At 36.3% G+C, this 26,179-nt stretch overlaps 1 protein-coding gene across 12 annotated transcripts in view; it reads right to left on the reverse strand.

The window, feature by feature from the left end:
- MAP2K5 (mitogen-activated protein kinase kinase 5) overlaps window positions 1–26,179 on the reverse strand; it is a 242,176-nt gene that overhangs the window by 115,894 nt on the left and 100,103 nt on the right. For all 12 annotated transcript variants that reach the window (XR_004987983.2, XM_036437910.2, XM_036437900.2 and 9 more), the window contains exons 13-15: window positions 21,903–21,951; window positions 2,143–2,216; window positions 1,144–1,194 (exon numbers count right to left, since the gene is read on the reverse strand). Coding sequence is in view for 11 of the 12 variants with exons in the window: in XM_036437910.2 (XP_036293803.1) it covers window positions 1,144–1,194; window positions 2,143–2,216; window positions 21,903–21,951 (174 nt within the window). In the remaining variant the exon portion in view is untranslated. The remainder of the gene's footprint in view (window positions 1–1,143; window positions 1,195–2,142; window positions 2,217–21,902; window positions 21,952–26,179) is intronic.

The raw sequence follows: 26,179 nt of genomic DNA on the forward strand, positions 1-26,179 counted from the left end.
AGCCAGGTGGGTTTTTAAGTATTATAAAAACAGGTATGATGACTTCAGAGGTATATATATATATTTTACATTACCTAGAAAAATGAAAAATAATGAATTTTCTTTAAAAACATAAAAACAATACAAAACCAAAATTAACTGCTCTGGTATCTCAATTTAAAAAGTGCTCAGTACTGTTCTTAGAATAAGGTCTAGGGTTCCATCCATATTAAGATCTTTTAGTCAAGATAATATATGAACAAAGATAACTGAGAATAAAATCTAGGGTTCTATCCATGTTAACATAATTGAACTTTATGATATATAAATGGAAATGAAATGGACTATCTGAATAAACATAAAACCCTCAATAAAAAAAACACACACACATAATTAAGATGTTAAAACAAAACTTTGTTCCAAAAATCATACTAGATAAACTTCCTGCTTGTCTCCTTCCATCCCCCAAATCTTGAAGTGATGGTGGAAACCAATACACAAAGCATTTTTATTGACTATTCTTCTTGAAAGGTAGGAGAAAAAAAAAGGTCAAAGCCAAGTCCACATCAGTCTTTGAAACAGTTCTATGGGTTGTTTTATTCTTTTAAAATTTATTTCAGTGGAACTAAATTATCTTATAATAGGCATGAGCCCAACAAATAAACAAATATAAATGTACAAGTTCTAAAGAGAATTGCCTGCTAAACCCTTACATTCAGAGATCCATAAGTAAGAGTTGGTCACATCAATAATTTAATTTTGCTCTAGTGACAAAGCATGTTTGTATTCCTGGGAAAAAACCAAACAAACACCAATCTTATTGACTGGCAATTCAGTATTCTTGAAGGTTAATTAAATAAGCAATGTGGCAAAGTACCCAATATGCAATAAGGTGCAATTTTTCTGTTGGATTAAACTTCAAAACTCAGCTATTCCACATTTGAGCCAACCAGTTAAGTTAACAAAATCAGTTAAGTTGGTAGCTCCTGTATAAATCCTAATGTCTTTTAGAAATGTTTAAAAACCAAATCATGACTGAATTAACTTTGTAACTTATGATATGTTAGGCTAAAGCTGTGGAATTAACTCAAGAATTATACATTACCAAGTACATAAAGATAAAGATGTTGGTTTTAAATGTTATTTTTGCATAAGTTTACTTACTGCCATATAAGCATTTGTTCCAACATACGTCTTGGCTATAGAATTCACCAGCTATGAGACAAAACAGTCTGTTAGAACAATATAAAGATAATGTGGAAATAAAATGGGCAATTATTCCTCATTTAACCTACAATCATCATTTCTATAAATCAACTAAAAATTACGTAAAAGGGAACAAATCTACAAAGGCATTAAAAATGGTTAAATCTCTCTTTCCTTTTGAATGTGATTTCCATTTAAACAAGCACAGCATTACAGTTTATAGCAGATAACCTTAAACAATTCACTTAAGCAGGATGCTTATCGCTTTAGTACCCCAAAACCGTCTGATATAAAAAGTCAATTTGAAGTAGAATTTGAACACACTCAAATGGCTCAAGATGTGAACGAAGCCTCATGCATTACTAGAATGAAACGAACACTAAATACGCTGGAGGGATAACAGACTTTGACAACTCATAATACAACGATGACCTTCGCTTTGGTCTTCGTGTTTGGCTGGGAGTAAAGGTGGCTGCAATTCAAATCAACATCACAGCACGCTCATGGGTCACTATCACCGGGGTTCTCAGGGGAGGCCCAAAATGGAAATTAATTAAAATTTGTGCTGCACATTGTAATGGCCCTCCACCATTGTTGCTTCCAATATTAATTTTTATTGTGGGCCAGTTGGGCTCCCCAGGCACAGCTCCCACTCTGCCCTCCCTTTTGTCTGGCCAAAACGCTTCCTATCAACACTGCATATCAATGAAGTTTGCTATTCGTAAGTAGTAATTACAATATCAGCAGTTTTTACTGTCATTAAACAATGAACAATCATATTCTGATGAAGGAAACTCGCCCGGAGATTAAAAATGAATACCGCACTCCCAGCCGAGGAGAAGATGCGGAGCTCTGTTTGTCTGGCGGCTGGGTGACTTTTCAATCCAGAGAGGAGATTGGAAATAAAAAGGGGATGCTGCAGAGAGGAGAGCAGATGGGGAGGGAAAACAGACCTACCTGGGTGCTAACTCCAAAGTCACAGAGCTTGACCTGTCCTCTGGTGTTTACTAGCATATTGGAGGGCTTCACATCTAGAAAGGGAGGAGAAAAGTCCACGTAACTAATTCATATCTACAGTGCTTGCTCTAAAAAGAAGTGCACACGCATACCCTACTATATTGCAGAAAGGACATCATCTGCTCAACTTGGACTTCTAATCACAGATTTAATGCAAAGCATTTTATTTGGAGGCAAATAAACGTAAGGTCCTAATACCTCCATTTCCAGCTATTTCTGGTTTCTATAAAAACAAGGGTTTATTCCAAGTAGAAAGTAAAAAAAAAAAAAAATAAAAAAAAAAAATGTTGGCTTTCAACAACAGTAAATACACCTATCATCCTATCCCCATCCTCTGCTTTTTAGGAAAAGTAGGTAGAAAAATAAATGTAATCTTGCAAAGAATTTGTACAAAAGGGCTTGTTTTGCTCCCATTTAATAAACAGCAAGGCCAAAGGAAAGCCAACAGGAAAGAGAGCGTTCGTATGTTGCGGGTAACAGGTCATGGGTAAACAAAACAATGAAAAAATAAATGCCACATTGCCTTTTCCTGGTTTGGTATGATAAATGCTACTTCAGATGACACTCAGAAATTGATCTAAAAGATGTGAGTGTGTGCCTGCATGCACTTATCAGCCTTTGTTTCAGTTGGCCTTCTCTTCCCTTACATCATTTTTGACTGCTGTTATAGTTAACAAAAGAACTGACATAGCTTTTGCCAAGGCAGTCAATGGCTAAATAATCACATAAAGGGTTTCTGTGAAACATTGTCAGTGACAACAATGAGGCTTTTCAGGAATTCAGGGAGCCCACAAAAATCACCCAAGCAGGACAAGAACACACTGCTTGTGACGGTATACAACAGCACTTGCTTCAACATTCATCTTTGATGGCAAAAGTGGTCGGGAATAGACAATTTGTTATATTTAATATAGCATATAATCGTAATCACCCCAAAATTGAACATGGGACTCATAATTTTTAATAATTGAACATGGGACTCATTATTTTTAATGTAACAATTTTTAAAAATCTGTAAATGAGTTCATCTCCCCTTTACCCTGCAAAAGGGTACCCCAACAAAGTATCCTGCCAATAGTAGATATTTAATTCAAACTTGAAGTTCAAACTCTGAAATTAACAATTGTTGAGCCCTACCTACTACGTGACAGGCAACATGCTAGGCACTTTCTCATGTATTAGCTATTTAGTGTAGCCTGACTGATGCTAAACTCCATGAAGGCAGGGACTTTATCTCTGTTACTAACTACTATATTCCCAGTCCCTAGAAGGGTGCTAGGCATACAGTAAATGCTTAATAAATATCTGTTGAATAGAGGAGAAAATAAAGGAATGGAAGCCATGAACACATAGTATGACTTCATGTTGATGATTCTGTTTCAGTGATCAGAGGGCAGCTATAGAACATGTTTCTGGACCACGCCCTTCAAATAACACACATTGGATACTTCCTTTGCAGGGAGGGTGAGTCTGAAGACAGTTTTATCAACTCTCTTTCTGCCTTTAGTTTCCCCAATTTCAATATAAATTTTATACCAACAACATTCTACGTAATAAAAGGCTAATATGCAAATTGTCCCCTCTGGAGTTCAACTGACTGGGAGTTTGACCACTCGCTATGATGAGCACTGACCACCAGGGGCAGCATGGAACAAAGGAAGGCCCTGGCCAGCAGCCAGTGGCTGGGGGAAGGAAGGCCCCAATTGGCCTTGATTGCTGGCCTGGCCTAGGAACCCTATCTGTACATGAATTTCATGTACTGGGCTTCTATTATAGTATTAAATAAAGCACTTTCACTACCTCATTTCTCTTCTTGAGAAGGAAATGAAATACTCCCTGATCTTACCCCATCAAAATGTGAACTCCTTAAGAACAGGATTGTGCTTTCAAATGTACCCCAGTATTTAGCACAACACATATAAGTCATAGATAGTCACAGTAGACATGCAACGTTTGCTGAACTAAAAGAAATGTTAGACTCTACATAGCCTGGTCTTTTTTTCCAACCTAATTTTCATTATACAATACTAATAGACCCTAATCTCTGAATATTTTTCTTTTTGACAATCTGCTCTTTTATATATCAACACCCTTAAACAACTCTTAAGCCACCATATCAGATGGAGACAGTTAATGAACAGATATTTTAAGCTGCTGGAAGGAGCTGCCTGGAAATCATGAAGTATGGTATGGTAAAATTAACAGTTTTAGCTTTAATCAGACACACATTTGACTTAAGTGGATTAATAGAGAGAGAAAAAATAAAACCACAAAGTTGCTAGATTATATTGTAAAAGGCAAGGTGTAAATAAGAATTTTACTGGATTTTTCAGCTCTCCAACATCTACAACTTGTTTAACTTACGTGTTTAACTTGTGTACATTCACCTCTTAGCCTAGTTATCAAGAGTACTTTATGTATGAAAGTAGTAGTCACCCTTTTATCCTCAAACCAACTTTTATATTCTGTCTAAACCAGTGGTCGGCAAACTCATTAGTCAACAGAGGCAAATATCAACAGTACAACGATTGAAATTTCTTTTGAGAGCCAAATTTTTTAAACTTAAACTTCTTCTAATGCCACTTCTTCAAAATAGACTTGCCCAGAACATGGTATTTTGTGGAAGAGCCAAACTCATGGGGCCAAAGAGCCACATGTAGCTCGAGAGCCACGGTTTGCTGACCACTGGTCTAAACAGAATTCTGGGTTGATAGGTTTTTCCCTCCCAGCATTTGAAAGATGTCTTTCCATTAACTTTTGGCATGCATAGCTTTTGACACAGTCTGCTCTATTACTATTTAAAAAAAAATTTTTTTTAATTGATTTCAGAGAGGAACGGAGAGGGAGATAGAAATAAAAACATCAATGATGGCAGAGAATCATTGATTGGCTGGCTCCTGCATAGGCTCCACCAGGGATCTAGCCCACAACCTTGGCATGTCCCCTGACCTAGAATCAAACTGTGACCTCCTGGTTCATAGGTTGATACTCAACCACTGAGCAACACTGGCTGGGCTGCTATAATTTTTATTTTTGTTTTCTTAATGTATTTTGTTTCTCTGAATATTTTAAAGATTTAAAAAATCACTTATTTTCAAATTTTTTATTCTAATATGCTTTGGTATGGTTTTGTTTTTATCCTGGTTAGGGTTTGTTGAGCTTTTTAGATCTATGGGTTTATAGGTTTCATTTAATTAGAACCATTATTTTTACAAATAATTTTTTTGTTCCCTTTTCTCACTCCTTTCCTTCTGAGATTCTAGTTACACATATATCCTATGTTTCTTGATACAATTTCAAAAGTCCCTGAGGCTGTGCTCATTTTTTTAGTCTTTCTTTTTTTCTATATCTCTAACATCAAGGTTACTAATGTAGTATCTTATCTATGGTTAATTCCATTAAGTAAAATTTTTATTTTAGATATATTACATTTCATCTTTAGATGTTCTACTAGGTTCTTTTTGTCTCCCATTTCTCTCCCTGTAATGCTCATGTTTTCCTTAAAATCCTTCAGTATACTTATATTTATCGTAATTGTTTTTAAGTCTTTGTCTGCTAAGTCCATTATCTCAGCAGAGAGGAGGCGTCTATTTACTGATTTTTTTCTGGTTTTAATATTTCATCCATTATCAGAAGAATAATTCTCTGTTCACCTACTAATTTTTATTTGGATACCAGATATTATAAATCTTATGTTGTTGAGTGATGAATATTGTTATCATCCTTAAAGAGTGTTGGACTTAATACTGGCAGTTAGTTAACTTATTTGCAGATACCCAGATCATTTTCAGGCTTTAGAGTTTTTATATAGAGAGTCCATAATAACCCCCTATCCTAGGGCTAGTTTAGTCCTACCATTAAAGCATGCTCCTTCTAAAGTCTCTCTTGAATGCTCCAACAAGGTATCTTCACTCTGGCTGGTTGGAATTTTAAAAATCCCCTACCTGTTTGGCTTATTGCTCCCCCCAAATTTCTTTCCCATATAGTAAGTTCATTGTCTAGATTTATAAGATTTCATCATATGAATCCATAGGTTGATATCCACCCAAAAACTCAAGATGGTTATATATTTTCTTGAGCTCCCTTTCTTCATAGATCCCGCCTTTCTAGGACTCTGCCATAAATTCTAGCCATTTTGGCCTTCTTGACCTCTAACCACTGCCTCTGTACCTCAGACATTGGGGTCTGAATGAGTTCTCTCTCTAAGCTGCAGTCCAGAAATAGTCTTCAGGCAGAAAGCGTGGGTTATTATAAGGCTCACCTCATCAGTTTCCCTCCTCTCAAGGGTCATAGCTCTGTACTACTACTGGTTATCTAATGTCTGAAAACAGATTTTCATGAATTTGGTCCAGTTTTTTATTTATTTTTGGTGGGGGGCAACTCCCATAACAGTGTTCCTTTTTAGGCAGAAGTGAAGATATTCCTTTACCTTAAAATTCTTTTTGTGTGTGTGTCTTTTGTTAATTGTTTTGACTTTATATTGCAAGCTGCCTCAAATCCGTTTTAAAAATAAGTAGGATATAAATAATATTAAGATTTTACTTAGTTTGGCTAAACCTGAATTCCTGTGGCAGAATATTAAGAAAATGAAATCTCTTTCAATGTTGGAATGAGGACAGTTCCTGTCTGAAGTTTGACTTAACTTAAATAAAATATTCCACCTGTATTTTTTGAGGTATTTGAAGTATAAATAATCCTAGTACATAGCCACTGAACTTGCTACTTCCAAGTTTTTGTTTAAAATGGATAACTATTATAACTCTCAAGAATATAAAAATAATTGAATTTCTTTTTTTTTCTTTCTTTCTTTTTTTTTGGGGGGTGGGGTGGGTGGGTTTGTTTTCAATGTCACTCAAAGCCATAGACAACAGCACAACATATAAGGGAAAAAGATTACTTTTAAGGAGGTAGTTATATTTATGCTTATTTTAAAGCAATCTCAAGTTATAGAAAACAAACATTCTATTCAGCTCACTTAAAACATCATAGCCTTTCTTCTGTAAGCAAAGCGCAGAAAAGATGAGTCATTAAAGTGACTGATTATAAATGGCAACCATCAGGGCAGATGTAAGTCATTTTGCTTTAATCAGGCCATTAATTATTAGGGTTTATCAATTAGTTTTATTGAAGGCAAGGGAGCTTAAATGAATACTAGGGCATTGATTTTAACTAGGACATTTTCTCAAAGAAAATACAAATGAGGTGTATAGAATCTTGGAATTACAGGTTCTTTTCACACAACTAAAAGAAGCAAGCTGCGTCTCTAATATAAAACATGAGCTTATAGTGAAAAACAAATCAGCTCTAATCCCCTTTGTATTACATATGAAATATCATGTTTTGATGCTCTCTAATTTGAGGTTTGGTTTTAATCTATCTTGGCCAAGAGGTCACTATCATGTTAAGAAAGTAAGATGAAGATACAATGCAAAGTGACCCATTTTTAGTATTTTTTATTTTCTTTCATTTTAGAAAAATATTCAGTCATTTTATGCACAGAGACTTTTATAGGAATCAGAATAGATTCTTGTTGGTCAGATTCTCTCAGAGAAAGCAGAAATGACATGGGAAATGTGTTTGTTGTGTGTGTGTGTGTGTGTGTGTGTGTGTGTGTAATATACAAGATAAAGAGTGATACCTAATCTTTCTACAATGGCAAGGTTGTTATGAGAATTAAGTGAGACATTGCTTAGCAGTGCCTGTAAAGCTAGAACTCAATGAATTATTGAATGAATAAAATGAATGGTGGGAAAATTTGTAAATTTAAATGTACTGTATAAACTGTAAGCTACTGCTCTGTGGAACTGGTGATGACAATGACTCTTATCATAGAAATCACGATATGGATCATCCTATATAATAAAAGCCTAATATGCAAATTGTCCCCTCAGGCGGTCATTGGTATGGGAGACCTGAAGTTTGACTGCTTGCTATGACATGTGCTGACCACCACGGGGCAAAGCTGCATGGGCGGTGGGCAGGATGGTTGAGCAGATGAGCAGGAGGTGCCAGGCCAAGGCGGGTGTGAGTGGGGGCTCAATCACCCTGCAGACGACCAGAGGCAGCTGTGGGGGGCAGGGCCAGCGCCCAGTGCCCAGCTCCCAGGTGCTGAGGGAGCCAGTTTGGGGAGGGGGGTGGGAAGCTCAGACCTGATCAATCGCCCTGTAGGCAGGATGGAGGAGCAGGTGGGGGGATGGTGGTAGGCCAAGGCAGGGTGCCAGGCGGGGCTGCAGGGCTGCAGGGCTATGGCACAAGCTGGGGCTGCAAAACTGGGGTGTGAGCTGGGGCCCGATCTCTGCAGGCCGCCCTGAGGGACCCACCTGTGCACAAATTTGTGCACTGGGCTTCTAGTCTAATATAATGAAGCACACACAAATACTAAATACAATTAACTTTCACTATATGAGCTCTACCTGAAGGCAGGTTTCTTCTGGTACATTAAGTGCTGTTCAAAGAAGAGTTAACAATATTTTCCCATTCCTTCAGTAAGATTTCACAGTAAGCTGAGTTTTTTTTAATGATGATGTAATGAATATTTGAATTGCAGTAGGGACATCCCACATAGATAATAGGTAGTTATGATGCAGTTCTCTTGAGTAATTTGAAATGCTTAGAAGATTATTAGAAAAATATCAGGAAGTGAAAAGAATAAAAGAACTTACTAAAGGGTCTTGTGTATACAGAAGATAATAGGTTTCCTACAGGAGCTTGTAACTAAATAAAAATCAACCTTTGTCATTACTTTCCTATTCTATCTTTAACAAAGTATGAAATATCAGTTACTTACAGTGATCTTGTACTATGCAACATGGTAAATGGTTATTTCTTCTTAAAACTGATGTGCACTAGATGGCTTGATTCACTGTGATTACAAATAGTTGAAGAAAGAGCTCTGGCCAGGAGGCTCGGTTGGTTGGAGCATCATCGTATCACACACCAGGAGACTGCAAGTCCAATCCCTGGTCAGGGTACAACTGATAGATGTTTCTCTTTCACATCATTGCTTCTCTCTCTCTCTCTCTCTCCTCCCCACCCCCTTCTCTTTCTAGACTCAATAAAAACACACAAACATATCCTTGGGAGAGGAATTTTAAAAAATTTAAAGGAAGATGCTAATAACTCCAGGTATCTATTCAAGAAAAAGAAAATGTAGAAAAAAATAAAGACTTGTATATGAATAGCAGCATTATTCATAATAGCCCCAAACTGGTATAATCCAAATGTCCTTCTACTAGTAAATGAATGGACAAAATGTAATATATCCATATAACAGACTACTATTCAACAATAAAGAGGAATGAAAAGACAAAAAAGGCCACTGCATATTTACAAAGGGGTTAATCCAACAAGAAGATATAATATTTATAAAAATATACGCAACCAACATAGAAGCATCTAAATATATAAAGCAAATATTAACAGACCTAAAGGAAGAAATAGACAGCAATACAATAATAGTAGGGAACTTTAATACCCACTTACATCAATAAAGAGATCATCCACACAGAAAATAAGAAACACTGGCTTTAAATGACCAGATGGACTTAGATATACACAGAATATTCCATCCAAAAGCAATAGAACACACATCTTTTTCAAGCGTACATAGAACATTCTCCAGGATAGATCGTATGTTAGACAAAAACCAAGTCTTTACAAATTTAAGAAGACAGGTCATAACAAGCATTTTTCCCCCAATGGTATGAAACAATACATTGATTATAAGAAAACTGGAAAATTCAAAAATACATGGAGACTAAGCAACATGCAGTTAACAATCAATGAGTCCATAAAGAAATCAAAAGTGAAATAAAAATATTTTGAGACAAATAAAAATGGAAATATAACATATCTAAACCTACTAGAAAAGTAAGTTTATGCAGCAAAAGCAATTTTCAGAGGAAAGTTCATAGCATAAAGTTCATGGAGCAAAAAATGAACAAAAAACAGTACTCAAACAACATTATACATTAAGATACTAGAAAAAGAAAAACGATGCCAAAAATTAGTAGAAGGAAGGAAGTAACAAAGATCAGAGCAGAAATAAACGAAATAGAGACTAAAAAGACATCAGAAAAGGTCAATGAAACCAAGAGCAGGTTCTTTGAAAAGATAAACAAAATTGAAAAACCTTTAGTTAGACTTACCAACAGAAAAGAGAAAGAACTCAAATAAAATCAGAAGTGAAAGAGATATTACAACTGATACCACAGAAATACAAATGATCATAAGAGACTACAACAAACAATTATATGTCAACCAAACAGACAACCTAGGAGAAATAGATAAATTCATAGAAACATATAACCTTCCAAGAATAAATTGTGAAGAAATAGAAAATCTGAACAGATCAATTTCTAGTAAGGAGACTGTATCAGTAATTTTAAAACTCCATACAAACAAAAGTCCATGTCTGATGGTTTCAACTAGTGAATTCTACCCAACATTCAAAGAATACCAATCCCTCTCAAACTCTTCCAAAAAACAGAAGAGGAAGTACTTCCAAACACTTCCATTTTACGAAGCCAGCATTATGCTGATAGGAAAACCAGAAAAGGGATAGGGTTAGGCAGGGCCAGGGGACCTGAGGCTATGCCTCTGCCTGGTGGAGCCCTTACATGAATTTCATGCATTGGGTCTCTAATAGTTAATAATACTGAATTATGTGTTTGAAACTTGCTAAGGGAATATATCTTAAAAGTTCTTATCACAAGAAAAAAATTCTAAAACTATGTATGGTAAAGGATGTTAACTAGACTCATTGTGGTAATCATTTTACAATATATACACATATATTGAATCATTATGTTATACACCTGAAACTAAAATAATGTTGTATGTCAATTACACCTCAAAAAAGATTTTTTTTTTAAAAAGGAATGCACTAATACCGTGTTTCCCCGAAAATAATACATCCTCCGAAAATAAGACCTAGCACATGGAAAGATAAGACATCCCCTGAAAATAAGACCTAGCGCAACTTTGGGAGAAAAAATTAATATAAGACACTGTCTTATTTTTGGGGAAACTGTACATGCTATGACATAGATGAAACTCAGTCATTATGCTACATGAAAGAAGTGAGATAGAAAAGATTTTATATTGTTTGATTCCATTTATAAGAATGTCTTGGAAAAGGCAAATCTATAAAGTCAGAGAACAGATTAGTAATCCCTGGGGATAGGGCTGGGAACAGAGACTGATTGCAAATAGGAATGAGGGTTCTATTGGGGTGATGAAAATGTCCTAAAGTGCATTATGGTGATGGTTATATAATTCTATGTTATTAAAAATCCCTAAATTGCTCAATTAATAATGAATTTTATATGTTAGTTACATACATATCAATTCTCGTTAAAAAAAAAATCAGCCTCAAACACAATTTAACTTATTAATTTCTCTAGTGCTTTGTGGTCACTGTTCCTATTCCAGAACAAAACATGAAACATCAATTAATTATACTTATCATGTATTATATTAATATATCAACTAGAGGCCTGGTAGGGTCCCTCAGCCTGGCCTGCGGGGATGGGGCTGAAACCAGCTCTCCGGCATCCCTCGAGGGGTCCTGGATTGCAAGAGGGTGGTTCTGGGTGACACACCCTGGAATTGGGCTCCCTCCTCTCTGGTTCCAGGTGCATCACCCGAGAACTGCAGCTGCCAAGTCACCACAGCTTGGCAGTCCCTGCATTGAGCTTCTTCCCCCTGGTGGTCAGTGTGTGTCATAACTACCCTTTGGACGGTCAAACAGTCAGCCAGTTGCTTATGCTTTTATATATATATATATATATATATATATATAGTAAAATGGTTATTCCCTCTCAAAACTGACATACACTAGAAGACCTGACTATGATAATAAATATTTTTTAAAAATCTATTTTAAAATGTCACTTCTGTGTTTTAAGATTATTTCCCCAAATGAATAAGGCTATGTATGCAAAGTGCGAAAACAACTAGTTCAAACATGAAAAATTTGTCGAGCAACTTAGATATCTCAATAACCTCTGGTAACTGCTCTGACTGATTTTCAGGCTGGACTGATTCTTCCTCTTCTTCTTTTTTTTTCTTTCCCACTGAATTGACCAAATTGACTGTGGAAATTGGTATCATGTTGAGACAACCCATATTGCTACCCATAACTGCCTCATGCAGGAAACTGTATCTTCACACATGCTGCATCAATTAGCCATTAAACAACCCACATAAACAGCATCGAGCTGAAGCATGCTAATAAAGGCCAAGCCCACAAGAGCATGTGCTTTCTGCAGCTCTTCACAAAAGGCTCCTCCGCCCACTGCCCAGCCCCCACCCCAACACAATCTGGGGTCAGGCTGGGAGGCTATCCTGGGTCAGGTTGTGGCTGGGTGCCCAGGGGGCTGTTCTAAACAGATAAATAAAAGCTTTCACAAAACTACAGTTGGAGTTACCCAGTGTGCTTTGCATAGGGACCTATATGTCAATTTCCTAGTAAGATTAGTTCCAAAGAAAATTGTGATTTGTTCGTGCTACTGTATGCTTTTCCTTGTCAGTCAGGAAAGGAAAACCAGGCAAATTGAGGCTTCCATTTTTTCTGTGATCTATTCATATCAGGTGCTGTTAGTGCACTCCCTTTTGTTCTCCGCTTGTATTATACTTAAAATATTTAATTTGCTCCGTGCTTTCATGTGTAAGCCACACTGAATTTCGTTAGCAATAGGTATGGTGCAATTCTTAGGAAGCAGAAACAAACTTCTCTTCAACTTTTTCCTTCTATACAACTATTTGCTTGAATGCCAGAAAACCACTCTCAGTTTACCAGGAGCCAGAGGACACATTAGCAAATCTCCATTCATAGCAATCTCTCCTAGCACTGTGCCAGGGTGCTTAATTGTCTTATGAAAAGACAACAACTAATATATCTATCTAGTTATTTCTTGGGGACTGCATTCTAATGAATGAGAACAGCAGGTACAATTAAATGCAGACTATGCTGACAGTCTGCATTACAAATTCATCTGTGCACAACAGGAACACACTTAAGAGAAAACCACAATGCAATATAAAAGTTATTCTAATCATTCCATTACATAATAAAGAGGTCATCCAAATATTCTTGCAAAAGCCTTAAATAAAATTAAGTAACATAATTAGCCATCCTAAATAGCTGTTATTATCTAGAGTCCCTTGATTCATTTAAAAATGGAGGCAAAAACATGGCTTTTCTCCTTCATGTATGATAAAGGCAGGAGGCATGTAGTGTTTTCAAGGCTAATACGAAGGGCAAAAAAGCCTCGGTTTCTCAAGTCTGCCTTCTCTCAATCCTTTCACTGTAAGTAAAAGAGGTTCCCTTCTAAAGTAGGGGATCTTAGCCCTGGATCGGTTTGGCTCAGTGGATAAAGTGTCGGCCTGCGGACTGAAAGGTCCCAGGTTCAATTCCGGTCAAGGGCATGTACCTTGGTTGTGGGCACATCCCCAAAAGGAGGTGTGCTGGAGGCAACTGTCCAATGTTTCTCTCTCATCAATGTTTCCAACTCTCTACCATCTCCCTTCCTCTCTATAAGAAATCAATAAAATATTAAAAAAAAAAAAGTACATTTGCCAACATGTACATGATCTGTGTATAGAAACATAGGTGTGAAAAAATAAGTTCGTAGCAGTCAGAAGGAATCTATACTCTGCCCAACTCTGGAACAACCTACTTCTCCAAGTCTAAGATATCACCAATTTAAGACTCCTACTGACTACAAAAGCTTTTCAGTGAAAAGGAAAAACATCCCCCAACCAATGGGATACTACATTAAATACATAAATTTAAAATGCATTTTGAATGTAGACTTGGCTTGGAACAGCATGTTCATAAGACCAACTTTGGAAAATTGTTCTAAAGAAATATTAAAAATTATAGCAGATGAGACTTCTTTGACACTTGCTATATGCCAAGCACTGAGCTAAATGCCTTAATACCTCATGTATTCTTTCATTAATCCTCATTATAATCCTTAATAGCTACTATTAAACCCATTTTATAGATTAATACATTGAAGATAATATTAATGAAATTAGTTGCCCAAGGCCACACACAGTCTCCAATTCTCACTCTTAAGCTTTCACAAATTACATTATATTTATGAGATCAATCTCATCTGAATTTATGAGCTGGAGTATTACTCTAGCTTTGGCATTGAAGAGCTGGCTGATCTTTACATGTTTTATTTTAGATTTTTCTATTTCTTACAGAAAAGTAGATATAGAAGGGAAGTTTGGGGAAGGGTCTAACTATTCTCTCAATCTCTTGCTGTTTTCTCTTGAGAAGCAGTTATCTGAACTATAACAATAATATACAGTACTATTATAACCTCAAAGAGGTTAAGAAACTGACCAAGATCACACAGCTGAGTTCAGGTAAGAGGCAGAAGCAGCACTTAAACCTGGTGCTGCTGAGCTTAAAAACTAGAGCTCTTCCATTAGGCTACCAACCACTATTGCCTTTATTTGACTCGGTTTTTAAAAACTTTTTGAACCTTAGTTTTCTCATCTAAAAACGGTAATACAGTGATACCGTCCTTGCAAGGTTATCATGAAGCTTAAATAAAATAATTTATACAAAAGAGCCAATGCAGTAGTACATAGAAAGCATTCAATGAATGATAACAACAATGGTTATTACTGTACCCTATCCAGAAGGAACTTAAATCTTCCAACAGCAAAAGAATGGATTTGATTTCCATGGTGCTGCCCACCTTAAACCTTGCCTTTGGAGAAAGGGACGACACAGAGAGGTCCTCTAACTACTAAACATTCCTGGCAGAGTGCTCTGAGGATAAATATCTTACTTTACTACTAGGAAGGAGAACAAAGGATGAGTTTTGATTTAGCTACTTTATAAAAAAAAATATGCATTTGACATATAATCAGTATCATAAATTAACTGTGGCCTCCAACCTCTACCAACAGAAATGACCCATCACATAGCTGTTCTCCCTCTCCCTCTGATGAGTTCCTAAACCTCAAGGTATGCTCAGGAGACAAAGCTAACATCAGAGCTGTCTGTGGGGTTGGCGAATCAAACATCCATTAGACCACTTACAGAGTGCAAGAAGATGAGGGGATCACTGTAGGGTAACATAGAGACTTGTGAGTCAAACACATAATGATCACACAATCAGCTTTAAAGCCCAGCAAGGCAGAGGGTCTTAGGGAAGTTAGAGGGGTACTAACTACCCTTCCCCATTTGTATTCTTCCTCTGTATAGCACATGACCTGTTCTCTCTCCTCTAGGGCTTTCACCAATACTCATATGTTGAATTGGAAGAGGTGGCCCACATGGCATTGCTCCTGGGTTCCTCATCTTCTTAGAGATTTCCTAAAAGGGATGACTATTTATAACAAATCCCATCACAGATGCTTGGGAGAAACCCTTGCTGATTAAATAAAGCTTTATTCCTTCTAGAAACTCTACTTTTTAAGAAATATTTTATTGATTTCAGAGAGGGAGGGAGGGAGGGAGGAAGAGAGGGAGGGAGAAAGAGAGAGAGAGAAACATCATTTATGGGCTATGTCCAGCACGCCCCACACTGGGACTGAGCCTGCAACCTGGACATGTACCCTGACAAGGAATCAAACTGTAACCTCCTAGTTCATAGGTTTACACTCAACCAACAAGCCATGTCGGCCGCGCTAGAAACTCAGCTTTTTAATGTCCAAGTCAGGCCAAGTCAGGGCTGTGCCTCTGCAGTTCTTTAATAATATCCAAGCAGGAAAATAGCTTAACTAAGGGAAAAAATGTTGTGCAGTTTCTGGATGCTCCAAATTGCTGGCCAATGATAACAGCAACTTTTAGGTTTCTCTCCTTCCTACTCTCTCTTTTTCTAACATTGCAAATGTCCTTTAAATCATGAAGGACCCCCCCACCCCACCCCCCAAACTGCTGAGTTGTTACACCAAACCTAGATAGGATATTTCAGGGGACATGATGGTGATAACAACAGAATTTCTGAGACCCTTGAGAAAATGGTTTGTCTTTGTGGCATTTCTAAAGTAGAGCTTCTACTGCACTAATAAGAATGCCTTTCTCTCTCTCTCTCTCTCTCTCTCTCTCTCTCTCTCTCTCTCTCTCTCTCTCTCAAGTCTGATTTACTGAAATAGACTGGGCAGTAAAATTCACCCTTTCTATATGTACAAACAAATGAGTACAGTTGTGTGACCATTACCAAAATCAAGATACAAAACATTTCCAACAACCACCCCCCCAAAAAAAAAAATTCTGTCATAGGTTATTGCCAAGGGTTCCTCTACCCTTCAGCAGTCACTGAGGTAATCCACAAAGTTTTGCCTTTTCTAGAATGCCAGTTAGGTGGAATGACACACTAGGCAGCCCTCTGCACCTGGCTTCTCCCACTCAGCACACAGTATTCCCGGTTCCTCCATGTTGTGTGTATCAGCAGTTGATACCTATTATTGCTGAGTGTATTCTGTTGTATCAATCTATCACAGCTGGGCTGTTTCCATTGGGGTATTATGAATAAAGCCACTAGAAGTAGGATTGGTGGATAACGTTGCAGGAAAAGTGCCATACTATTTTCCAAACCGGCAGTACCAATTTATATTCCCATCAGCAATGTATGAGAGTTTTAGCTGCTCTGTATTCTTGTCAGTACTTGATAATATCCTCCTGCCCCTTATTTTTAGTAAAGTCTCTCTTTTAACAGAAAAAAAGCTAGCAGGAAACATTTTAACTTTTTTTTTTTTAGTACACTGAACTACTGCTCAAAGTTTAAGTAACCCTGAGTTCTTTCTTTCTCTTAAAATCTGCAAACAATCCATCAGAATATTCTATTAACTCTGCAATTAAAAAAAACCCAGAATCTGACCACTTCTCCCATCTTCACGACTGTTTCCCTGATCCGGCCTCTGTAATTCACCTGGATTACTGGCTGCCACAGCTCCTAACAGCTGATTCTACCCTCACCCCCCGTTCCTGGCTGCAGGCACACTGACCTCACTGCTGTTCCATGAATGTTCCAGGCTCATCTCACCTGGTGTCTTTTGCTCTCCGTCCCCCATATACCTACTTGAAGAACAACTCTGCTCCTGCAAACCTTTGCTCCAATCTTATCTTCTCTCTGAGCCTATCTGATAAACACTGCAACCTATACTTGGTCTCCCTTAAGCTTGACCCACTTTTCCTTTCCTCCGCATTACTAACCACCTCGTACTTACTTTTTCATTATGTTTGTTATTATGCACTGTTTCCCAACCCTGGCCCACCCCTCCCCGAAGACAACTTCCATGACTGCAGGAATCATTTGTTTTATAGATTGATGTTTTCCAAGTACTCAGACCAGTGCTTGGCACATTCTAAGTATACAATGAATAGTTGCTGAATGAACTAACAATACTGGCCTTGGCATTTAATGTAGCACCAACTGGGAGATCTGTGTGAGTCCAGGTTTATAAAAAGTAAAGCCAGGAGTAGAAAATAAAATTTCAAACACTCCTGTCAAAACTATAATACTCAGTTTCTCTAAACACAAATATATTCGGCAGCATTTGCCTTCAGAATAATATAAAAACCTCTTAATGTATAAATAATATTACCTGGCTGGGAAGCCCAGCTGGTTAAGAGTGTTGCCCTGATATGCCAAGATAGTGGGTTCAATTCCTAGTCAGGGAACATATAAGAAGCGACCAACAAATGCATACATAAGTGGAACAACAAATTTCACTCTTAAACAAATAAATAAGAATTAAAAAATTATAAATGAAAGTAACTAGGTTCATAAATACAAAGAAAGTCCCAGGATACCAACTATCTAGGTTGTTTCCTTCTATAAACTTCTCCATCTGTGTAAGATTGCCTCAGCTTGATTGCCAATTTTATCTTCTTAATCTAAGTTCTATTCTCATTACCCTTCCATTTCTATTTTTTATCCTCAGGGAAAGACAGAGCAGTTACCGCCAGGGCATTCTCACATCTTCCAAAGAAATGGCATAGGTGTTAATCTTATGTTTATGTTTGATGTGGGTAATGATGGCTATGACTGGAACTGTAGGTTTATTAATATGCAGGGCTCTCACCTCATTAGTGGCAATGTATGTTTTGAAGTTCAGCCGCAATGTTTGCTGTAATGTCAGATCTGGCCTAACAGACTTTCTCACTGTTCATTTTCTTTGTTTTTATCCAGTCAGTACATGCTATGTTTACAGGACTCACACATATGCTTTTTTTTTTTTTTTTTAATAAAGACAATTTTCTCACAGTAGTTAATCTTGGGGCAAGTTTCAAACATTTTTAGTAATTATGTACTCATGTGATATAAATATGTTTATTTTAGAGAAAATATTTTCATAATTTTTGACCAGTAATAGAGTATAATAAACTGTCTCCCTGGCTTGTTTTGGGAGTAGGGATGCTTATTAACTAGATAAAGCAATTAATTCATAGTTATTATATAATAAAAACCAGACCTGATAGTTTATAAAGTACTTTCATATAAATCACCTCAACCAATTCTTAACAAGAACAAAACAAACAATAGAAAAACCTGACTGAATATAGTATTAACCTGACTGGATATAATATCTGACAATCCATTATGAAGGCAACTGTTCTACCTCATTTTCTAAAAAGCTTCCAGTTAATATATCAAATAAACTATCATGTATCAGATTAATAAGCCTATTGGAATGGGTGGTTTGTCACTGCTTGGTGCTCATATTTCATTGTATTCTATAATCCTCATTGGATATGCACTATAAGAAAAATTTGATTTTAACAGCATGTTTGTAAGTCACTAATTATGTTTTATAAATCCCACAGTACACAATATGTAAATATATACATATATATAACAGCTAAAATTACAGGAACACTGTATTCCAAGGAAGCCATTTAAGTGTGAGAAATGGGTTGTTCTCTTTTCTCCTTAGGTAACTCAATATATCTCCATTTCTTAATCTTTTAAAAATTGTGTTAATAAATACAAGATCCTGGTTTCTAGGAGAAGCATTTGGTAAGGAAGAAAATGGTGATCAGAGGAGAACACAGGTACTTAGCCCAAGACAAAGGACAAAGAGACTTAGAATACTCATTAGTAATAATCTTTCATCATCTTCCGCTCACTATATTCTCATATCGCCTATACCAGACTACCCTTCTGTAGAAGGACACTTGTCTTTGATTTGACAACGTGACACATTCCAGCTATACTTCACCTCACCATTCATTTAGAGAAAGCAAAAAAGAATATATGTGCTTTTAGGAAGGTACAGCAATGGGCTTATACAGCAAAAGTGTATAAACAAGCAAATTACCTATTTAATTGCCTTAACTGAACTTAAAAGCTCTGATCTTTAATTGCCTGATTGAACTGATCTAAAAAGCTACAATTTTTTTAATCAAGAGGAAAATTAAATAGCTTTTTGGTAAATAAAAAGGCATCTTTAATCTTATTTTTTATGGAATTCAAGTTATTAAATATGGACAAAATCTCTAAAATATTAACTAGTCAATCTAGAGTGAATTTTTTTACTACAATGCTTTACAAAAATCTTCAAGGATATCTGGCTTATTCCACTCTTCTATAAAAACACATGCTTTTAAATCCAGAAGGTAATAGTTTACATGAATATCTAGGCAACTGAAAAGCTAAATATATATTTAATGAAGCATATTACCATAGCATATTATTTCCATAAATGAGTACCCATAATTATTGGAGAATAACCGTTCATTTGCACTAAAGTTCTTTAGTCTGTCCATCTAGACATGCAGATGCACATTCACTCACTGGTATTTATTTAAAACTAAAATCACTTGAGAGGATTTGTTGGCCCACTACCACTTCCCCCACTTAGCCCCTTGTGGATATCCTCTTCCCAGACCCAGTAGCATTTTCCAGTGGGTGACTCTTTGTAGGAACTAGATTGGCCAGGATAGACTGAAAAGAGAAGTACAGGCTCAGGATTCCTTAGTGAAACTTCTATGTTCTCAGTCAAACCTCATATGCCACTGATCAAAGAACCATGTCTTTGCCCACACTGCCTCCAGCACTGGGAAGAAGGTCCTACCTGCCTCGGAGACGCTCTCTCCAGTCAACAACACTTGCCCACGGTGATAATAGGGTAGTTGTACTAGAAATCTGACTAACACAAACTTTATTTTTAGATCCAGATATAAACAATTTGAAACATATCTATCAAGATCCCATTTCAAATTATTCAATTTGAAAAATTCAGTTATTTCTCTAAAACAAAGAGTAAAACTAAAATAATTCATAGAAAATACTAGAGGTATACCAATTTATCAATTCTTTAAAAGAAAAAGAATTGCAGAATAACTAGAGAGAATCTCCCTATCCACTATACTTTCTCACGGAAAGTTATGGCTAGTGAGAATTCGTTGTAAGCCAGATTGTGCTGTATGTCCAGAGTATGGGATGGTACTAAGGATCACTTTAATAGTACATTTGCATATCCAGGGCAAGGTCCTTTTAATGAAAGCTTTGCTATTAAGAATTGATGACTTCCTTGAGTTCCTTTGTCAAATGAAGAGCAGATGTCCATAAAAATCAATAAAATGACAAGAACTGACCAGTATGTTAATTCCTATTAAAATGGCTACATGGGTTGATGGGTGTGTGGAAGTAAGAATACTGGGAATAAAAGCAATATAAGTCATAACATTTCTTTTCATCTCGGTGGTGAAAAATGCTTCACGGATGTGTTTACATGCTTATTCATACCCAGAAAGAGTAATACAAACTTTCCCTACATTTACATTTTGTACCAACTATACTTTATAAATACAGTGGATTGGCTTTAAAGAAAAATTTGGGTTATGATTCCATTAATCAGCATAAATACCTTAAAGAACTGAATTGATATTTTATTTGTCAAAATCTACATATCCTCTTCAAAAGAGAAATCACCAAGATATGAAAACCACCATAACAGAACCCTTAGTAACAGATGTGGTACTACCATTGAAGACATCAGTTGTTTTGTCTCTTTCATAGTTTATACTTTTTCTTAAAAAAACTTTCCTTTAATCACATCTAATGTGTATGCTGTTGCATTCCCCAAATGTGCATTAAACTATGTTGAGCAGATGTGGAAAATTAAACATTACTGTTAGTAACATTAGGCCCTGAAGTTGCTTTGTTATAGTCTGTTTCTCAATTAATAATTTGTTCCAAATGAATTCAGACATTTTGGGAACATAAAAAAATGCAAAGGGAGGTTCCTTTTGCAACACTGAACAGTTATCTGATTATTCTTCTCATGTGTTATGTTAATAAACTAGGAAACTAATTTCTGATGCTTTTACCAATTCATTAAAGTTTCACTTTCAAGGCATGTAAAGTAATTTCTTAAGGAACTGTGTATGATGATATCTAAATGCTAATTTTTTAAAAAAAGATGCAATCATACAGAAATGAAGGTTTTCATGAACTAGAGTTAAGAAAAATAAGATCCTGTCATTATCAAATAATATAAAATGCCTTTTTATGCGTTTGGTAAATACTATTCACAAAAATACAATACCAAGTTTATAATCTAAATCAGAGCAGTTGAGCAAGAAAAGAAAAATAACATTTTTTTGATTATCAAATATATCAGCTTAAATATTACATCACTTATTCACTTTAAAAATCAAGGGATATGAAGAGCTCCTCATCCCACCTCAAACTGTCAAAGCTTGTCAGCTCAGTACATACCTCTGTGTAAAATCTTTAAACTCCACAAATAGGTAAGGCCTTTAACAACCTGAATTTAAGAAAGAGAAAACAGGACAATGATGATTTTTATTAGGACCTTTCCACATTTAATTATATAATAATATCAACCATAATTCTTCCTTTAAAACTCTGTCAACCAATAAGTATCTCCTATTTGTGTGCCAGGCTGAGGATGCCAAATGCGTAAGTGTTCACCTTCTTTTTTTTTCATGAACTTTCAATATTTTGAAGATAAGGTATGAGAAATGAAAGAATGAAGTGTATGTGCATAAAATGACCTGGAAGTACATTTACTAAGTTCTTACTGGAGAGGGATAGGAAAAAGGAACAAAGATCTTAATTTTTTTTTTTAATTTTTCTATACTTCAGTAGGTAAAATTAAAAAAAAAAAAATCATAACATTGAAGACCAAAAAGGGACAATTTTAAAATTAGCTAATAAAGGCAATGGGTAAAGTAGTAGTAGTAAGGAAGGCTTTACCAAGTATTAAGCATTGAGTAACTGAAAAAAAGAAAAGAAAAGAAAGCCCTGGCCAGTCTTCTCAGTGGATAGAGCAGCAGCCCCAGGACTGAAGGGTCACAGGTTTGATTCCTGGTCAACGTCACGTACCTCAGTTGCAGGCTCAACCTCTGGCCCCAGTCAGGATGTGTGTGGGGTGTGTGTCTCTCTCACATAGATGTTCTTTTTCTCTCTGCCCTCCCCCGCTCCATCCACCTCTCTCCCTTCCACTCTCTCTCTGAAGAGCTATGGAAACAATATCCTTGGGTGAGGATTAAGAACAACAATAAAAATTTTTTGAAAAGAGAGAAGAAAGCATGCAGGCCAAGGTAAGACTATATAATCAAAGTACTGGGGCAGTGTACTCTTCAAAAACAACAAGGTCAGGAAAGACAAAGACTGAGACATTGTTCTAGATTAAGAGAGCCATGACAACTAAGTGCAATGCATAACCCTAGCCTGGATGTTGAACTAGAAATCATTTTCTTTTGGTTTATAAGGGCATTATCGGACAACTGGCAAAATCTGAACAAGGAATGTTGATTGCTAATTGCCTGATTTTGATCAGTCTACAGTGATAATCTAAGATAATGTCCTTGTTCTTAGGAAATATACACCTGGAGTAGTTAGGGGTAAAGGGTCATGATGTCCACAACTTGTTCTCAAATGTTTTAGGACAAAATATATAGTATTCAAGATTGTGGCTGGGAATCCATATATGTGAAGGGCCAACTGAAGCTCTACTCAGATTTTTGTCTACATTGCGGTTAGTATCCCTAACCCACTGTATAGACATGATGTTTAAGGGTAAACTGTGTATACATACATACATACATACATACATACACACATACATATATAAACCAAAGGTGGTTAACTGTTAACAACTGTGGAATCTGAGTGAAGCATCTGTGGGAATATTTTTTCTGTAAGTTTAAAATAACTTCAAAATAGTAAGTTTCCCAAAAATGTTTTAACTGATATTGGGGTAAGAAAGAACAAAGTAGCCCATCTGGCTGATGCAAGCATAAGTATAGAATCATGTAGACAATATCAAAAAGGCAAGTCAAGGAAATAGAGAAGATATAAACATCTGAATTAGATTTGGATTTCAGAATTTAACAGCCTGAGAATAATTAGTCAAATAATATACGGAAAAAAACGTATTTCTAAGACCCTACGTACATAGATTACAAGTGCTACCTTCTAGTGAAAACTAAATCATTAGAAGCTTTAGAAATCTTTATATAGACATTGTTGTAAAAGGAGATGCAAACATTTTTATTTCTACCCATTGCTCTGTATGCCTATGAGTGTGGACTTGCCAATTTCAAGATTAACTATTCATAATTAGGTGTTAGATATAATAAATGAATACCTATCACTCAAATTGACTACAACAATTTAAAAGTACCTGTAATTTTTAGGAAAATTTAGGTGGGTCAGGACTGTAAGAACAAAAAAAAGCTACCATTATGAGAAGTAACTGAGTGAGGTACATTTCTTAAAAATGGTGACAAGAGGATTGGGGTGCTAAATATGCAAGGGCTTTAGTTGATCAAGAAAGACTAAGAGTAATATTAAAAACAGAAATGCAAAGGGAGAAACCCAAGTTCCAAATAGTAAAGATTTGGAAGAATATAAAATCTATATCAATTAATGCTGAGCAGAGGTTAACATATTTTAATTGTTCTCATGGAGTAGAATGTACTCCTGAAAGATTTGCTAACACAGTATAATTAATCCCACAATGTTTGTCTACTGAAAGAGAATAGAATGAATACATTTTTATAGAAAATGATTTCTTTTGGGGTTGGAATAAGTGATATTTCAATAAAACACACATTTTCTGGACAGAAAATAGTAAAAAAAAAACAACCACCAAAAAAAAAACAAAAACAAAAACAAATAGTAATAACGATAAGTTTAACACAAAGGGAGGAAACAGGACAATGCTTATAAAAAAAATAACATCAATAATAAAAACAACTTTTTCTTCTTGAGCAGTAGGACAAGATCATTTTATTTAGCAAGGAAGTACTTAGCTTCTGAGTTCTGGAAGTAGAGATAAATGTCTCAATTCCAAGCTTAGTTACATATTATAAAACCTTTCCATTAAAGCTAGCAATAAAAATTGGTCTCACAGAAAAAGAATAATCAGAAAACATACAAGGAGAAGGCAAGCCATCATATTCAGCCTACCAGGCAGAAAAAAAAGTAAAACAAATCCTGATTTTATGATATTGATAAAATTATAAATTTTGTTAGAGATTAAAAAATTGTTATTTTTCCAACTTTGTCAAAATAGGTTACATTTTCCTTTACAAGCATAAAAGAATCAAGGTAGGGAGCTGGAAATCTGTCGACTAAAAATCTAAAGGGTATTATTGGCATTCAGTAGGCAGGTTTTCATAACAATGACTTGACAAAACCTTGACACTGAAAGTACTTATATCTGCTGTCAATCACTCACTCCTTGACATGTCAAGTGCACATCGTTTCAGGGACAACTTCAATCAACATTAGCACTCAGAATAGAGTACACAGTGTCACTGCTTCAGAAATGAGAGGAAAATAAAATGTGGTAGATGGAAGGGAAAGTCACAAAGGCATTCCTGTTTATAGGAGAACAGATTCAAATGGAAAGTAGATAAAAATCACAGAACAAGCTGGAAGGCTGGATTCAGCCAGTTTATGTGGATTTCTTTATTTGAAAAAATATTCTCTTGCTATACATCCTACAAGAGAAAATTTGAAAATCAGAAAGGCTGATTGAACCCTGGATCTTTGGGAAATAGAGCTAATTTGTGGAGGGAGAGATGCCTAGATATGGTTCTAAGACATGAAGAGAATATGAACTGTATGTGTTATTCCATTATTCTCTCATTCATACTTCTCTTTTTCTTTTAAACCTTGTTCTCTCTTTTACTCCTTTCTCTTCTTTTTTCTCATTCTCTTACGAAAGTAGAGTGAAAGAACATTGGGTCTGGAGTCAAAAGCCCTCAGTGCAAATTATTACTGGCTAGTTATATGATAACTCTGGGCAAGTTATTTAACTTTTCTAAACCTCATCTTAGTTATGCATAAAATATGTACAATAATCTACACTTTACAGAGTTGCTACAAAGACTGAATGATAATAGTTGCATATAAAACATTTACCCATGATGAAGTATTCAGTATACACCTATTTTCCTCCTCTCCTGATTCTGTTGATTTTGACCTCAAAAGAGCACCCATGTACTTTCGTGGTCTCATAGAGAGGACTAAAGGGAATGATGCTGAAGCTGTCGTCAGAACACTAGAAGAGAATCAAGGATACCAGAAACCCATTCAGGCCATGAGAATATCTACTTTACCAACCATGGCCTACAGACCATCGATTTGCTAGTCTTATTTTGATTGGTAGAATTCTTTCACTGGTGTTTGTCAGTGGCAACAAAGGATTATTTTACAATAGTTTGTAGCCTACTCATTACATAAAAAAACTAGAGGTCTGGTGCATGAAATTCATGCATTGGGGGGGAGGGTCCCTCAGCCTGGTCTGCACCCTCTCCAATCCGGGACCTCTCAGGGGATGTCCCACTGCCTCTCGCAATCCGGGACTGCTGGCTCCTAACCTCTCACCTGCCTGCCTGATTGCCCCCAACCCCTCTGTCTGCCTGCCTGATCGCCCCTAATGACCTCTGCCTCGCTCCACACCTGGGACCCAGACTTCCCTCCCTCTGGTCGGCCACAGGCACCCAGGACCTGGGCCA

This window comes from Pipistrellus kuhlii, unplaced genomic scaffold (assembly GCF_014108245.1).
Source record: "Pipistrellus kuhlii isolate mPipKuh1 unplaced genomic scaffold, mPipKuh1.p scaffold_m20_p_1, whole genome shotgun sequence".
NCBI classification, from domain to species: domain Eukaryota; kingdom Metazoa; phylum Chordata; class Mammalia; order Chiroptera; family Vespertilionidae; genus Pipistrellus; species Pipistrellus kuhlii.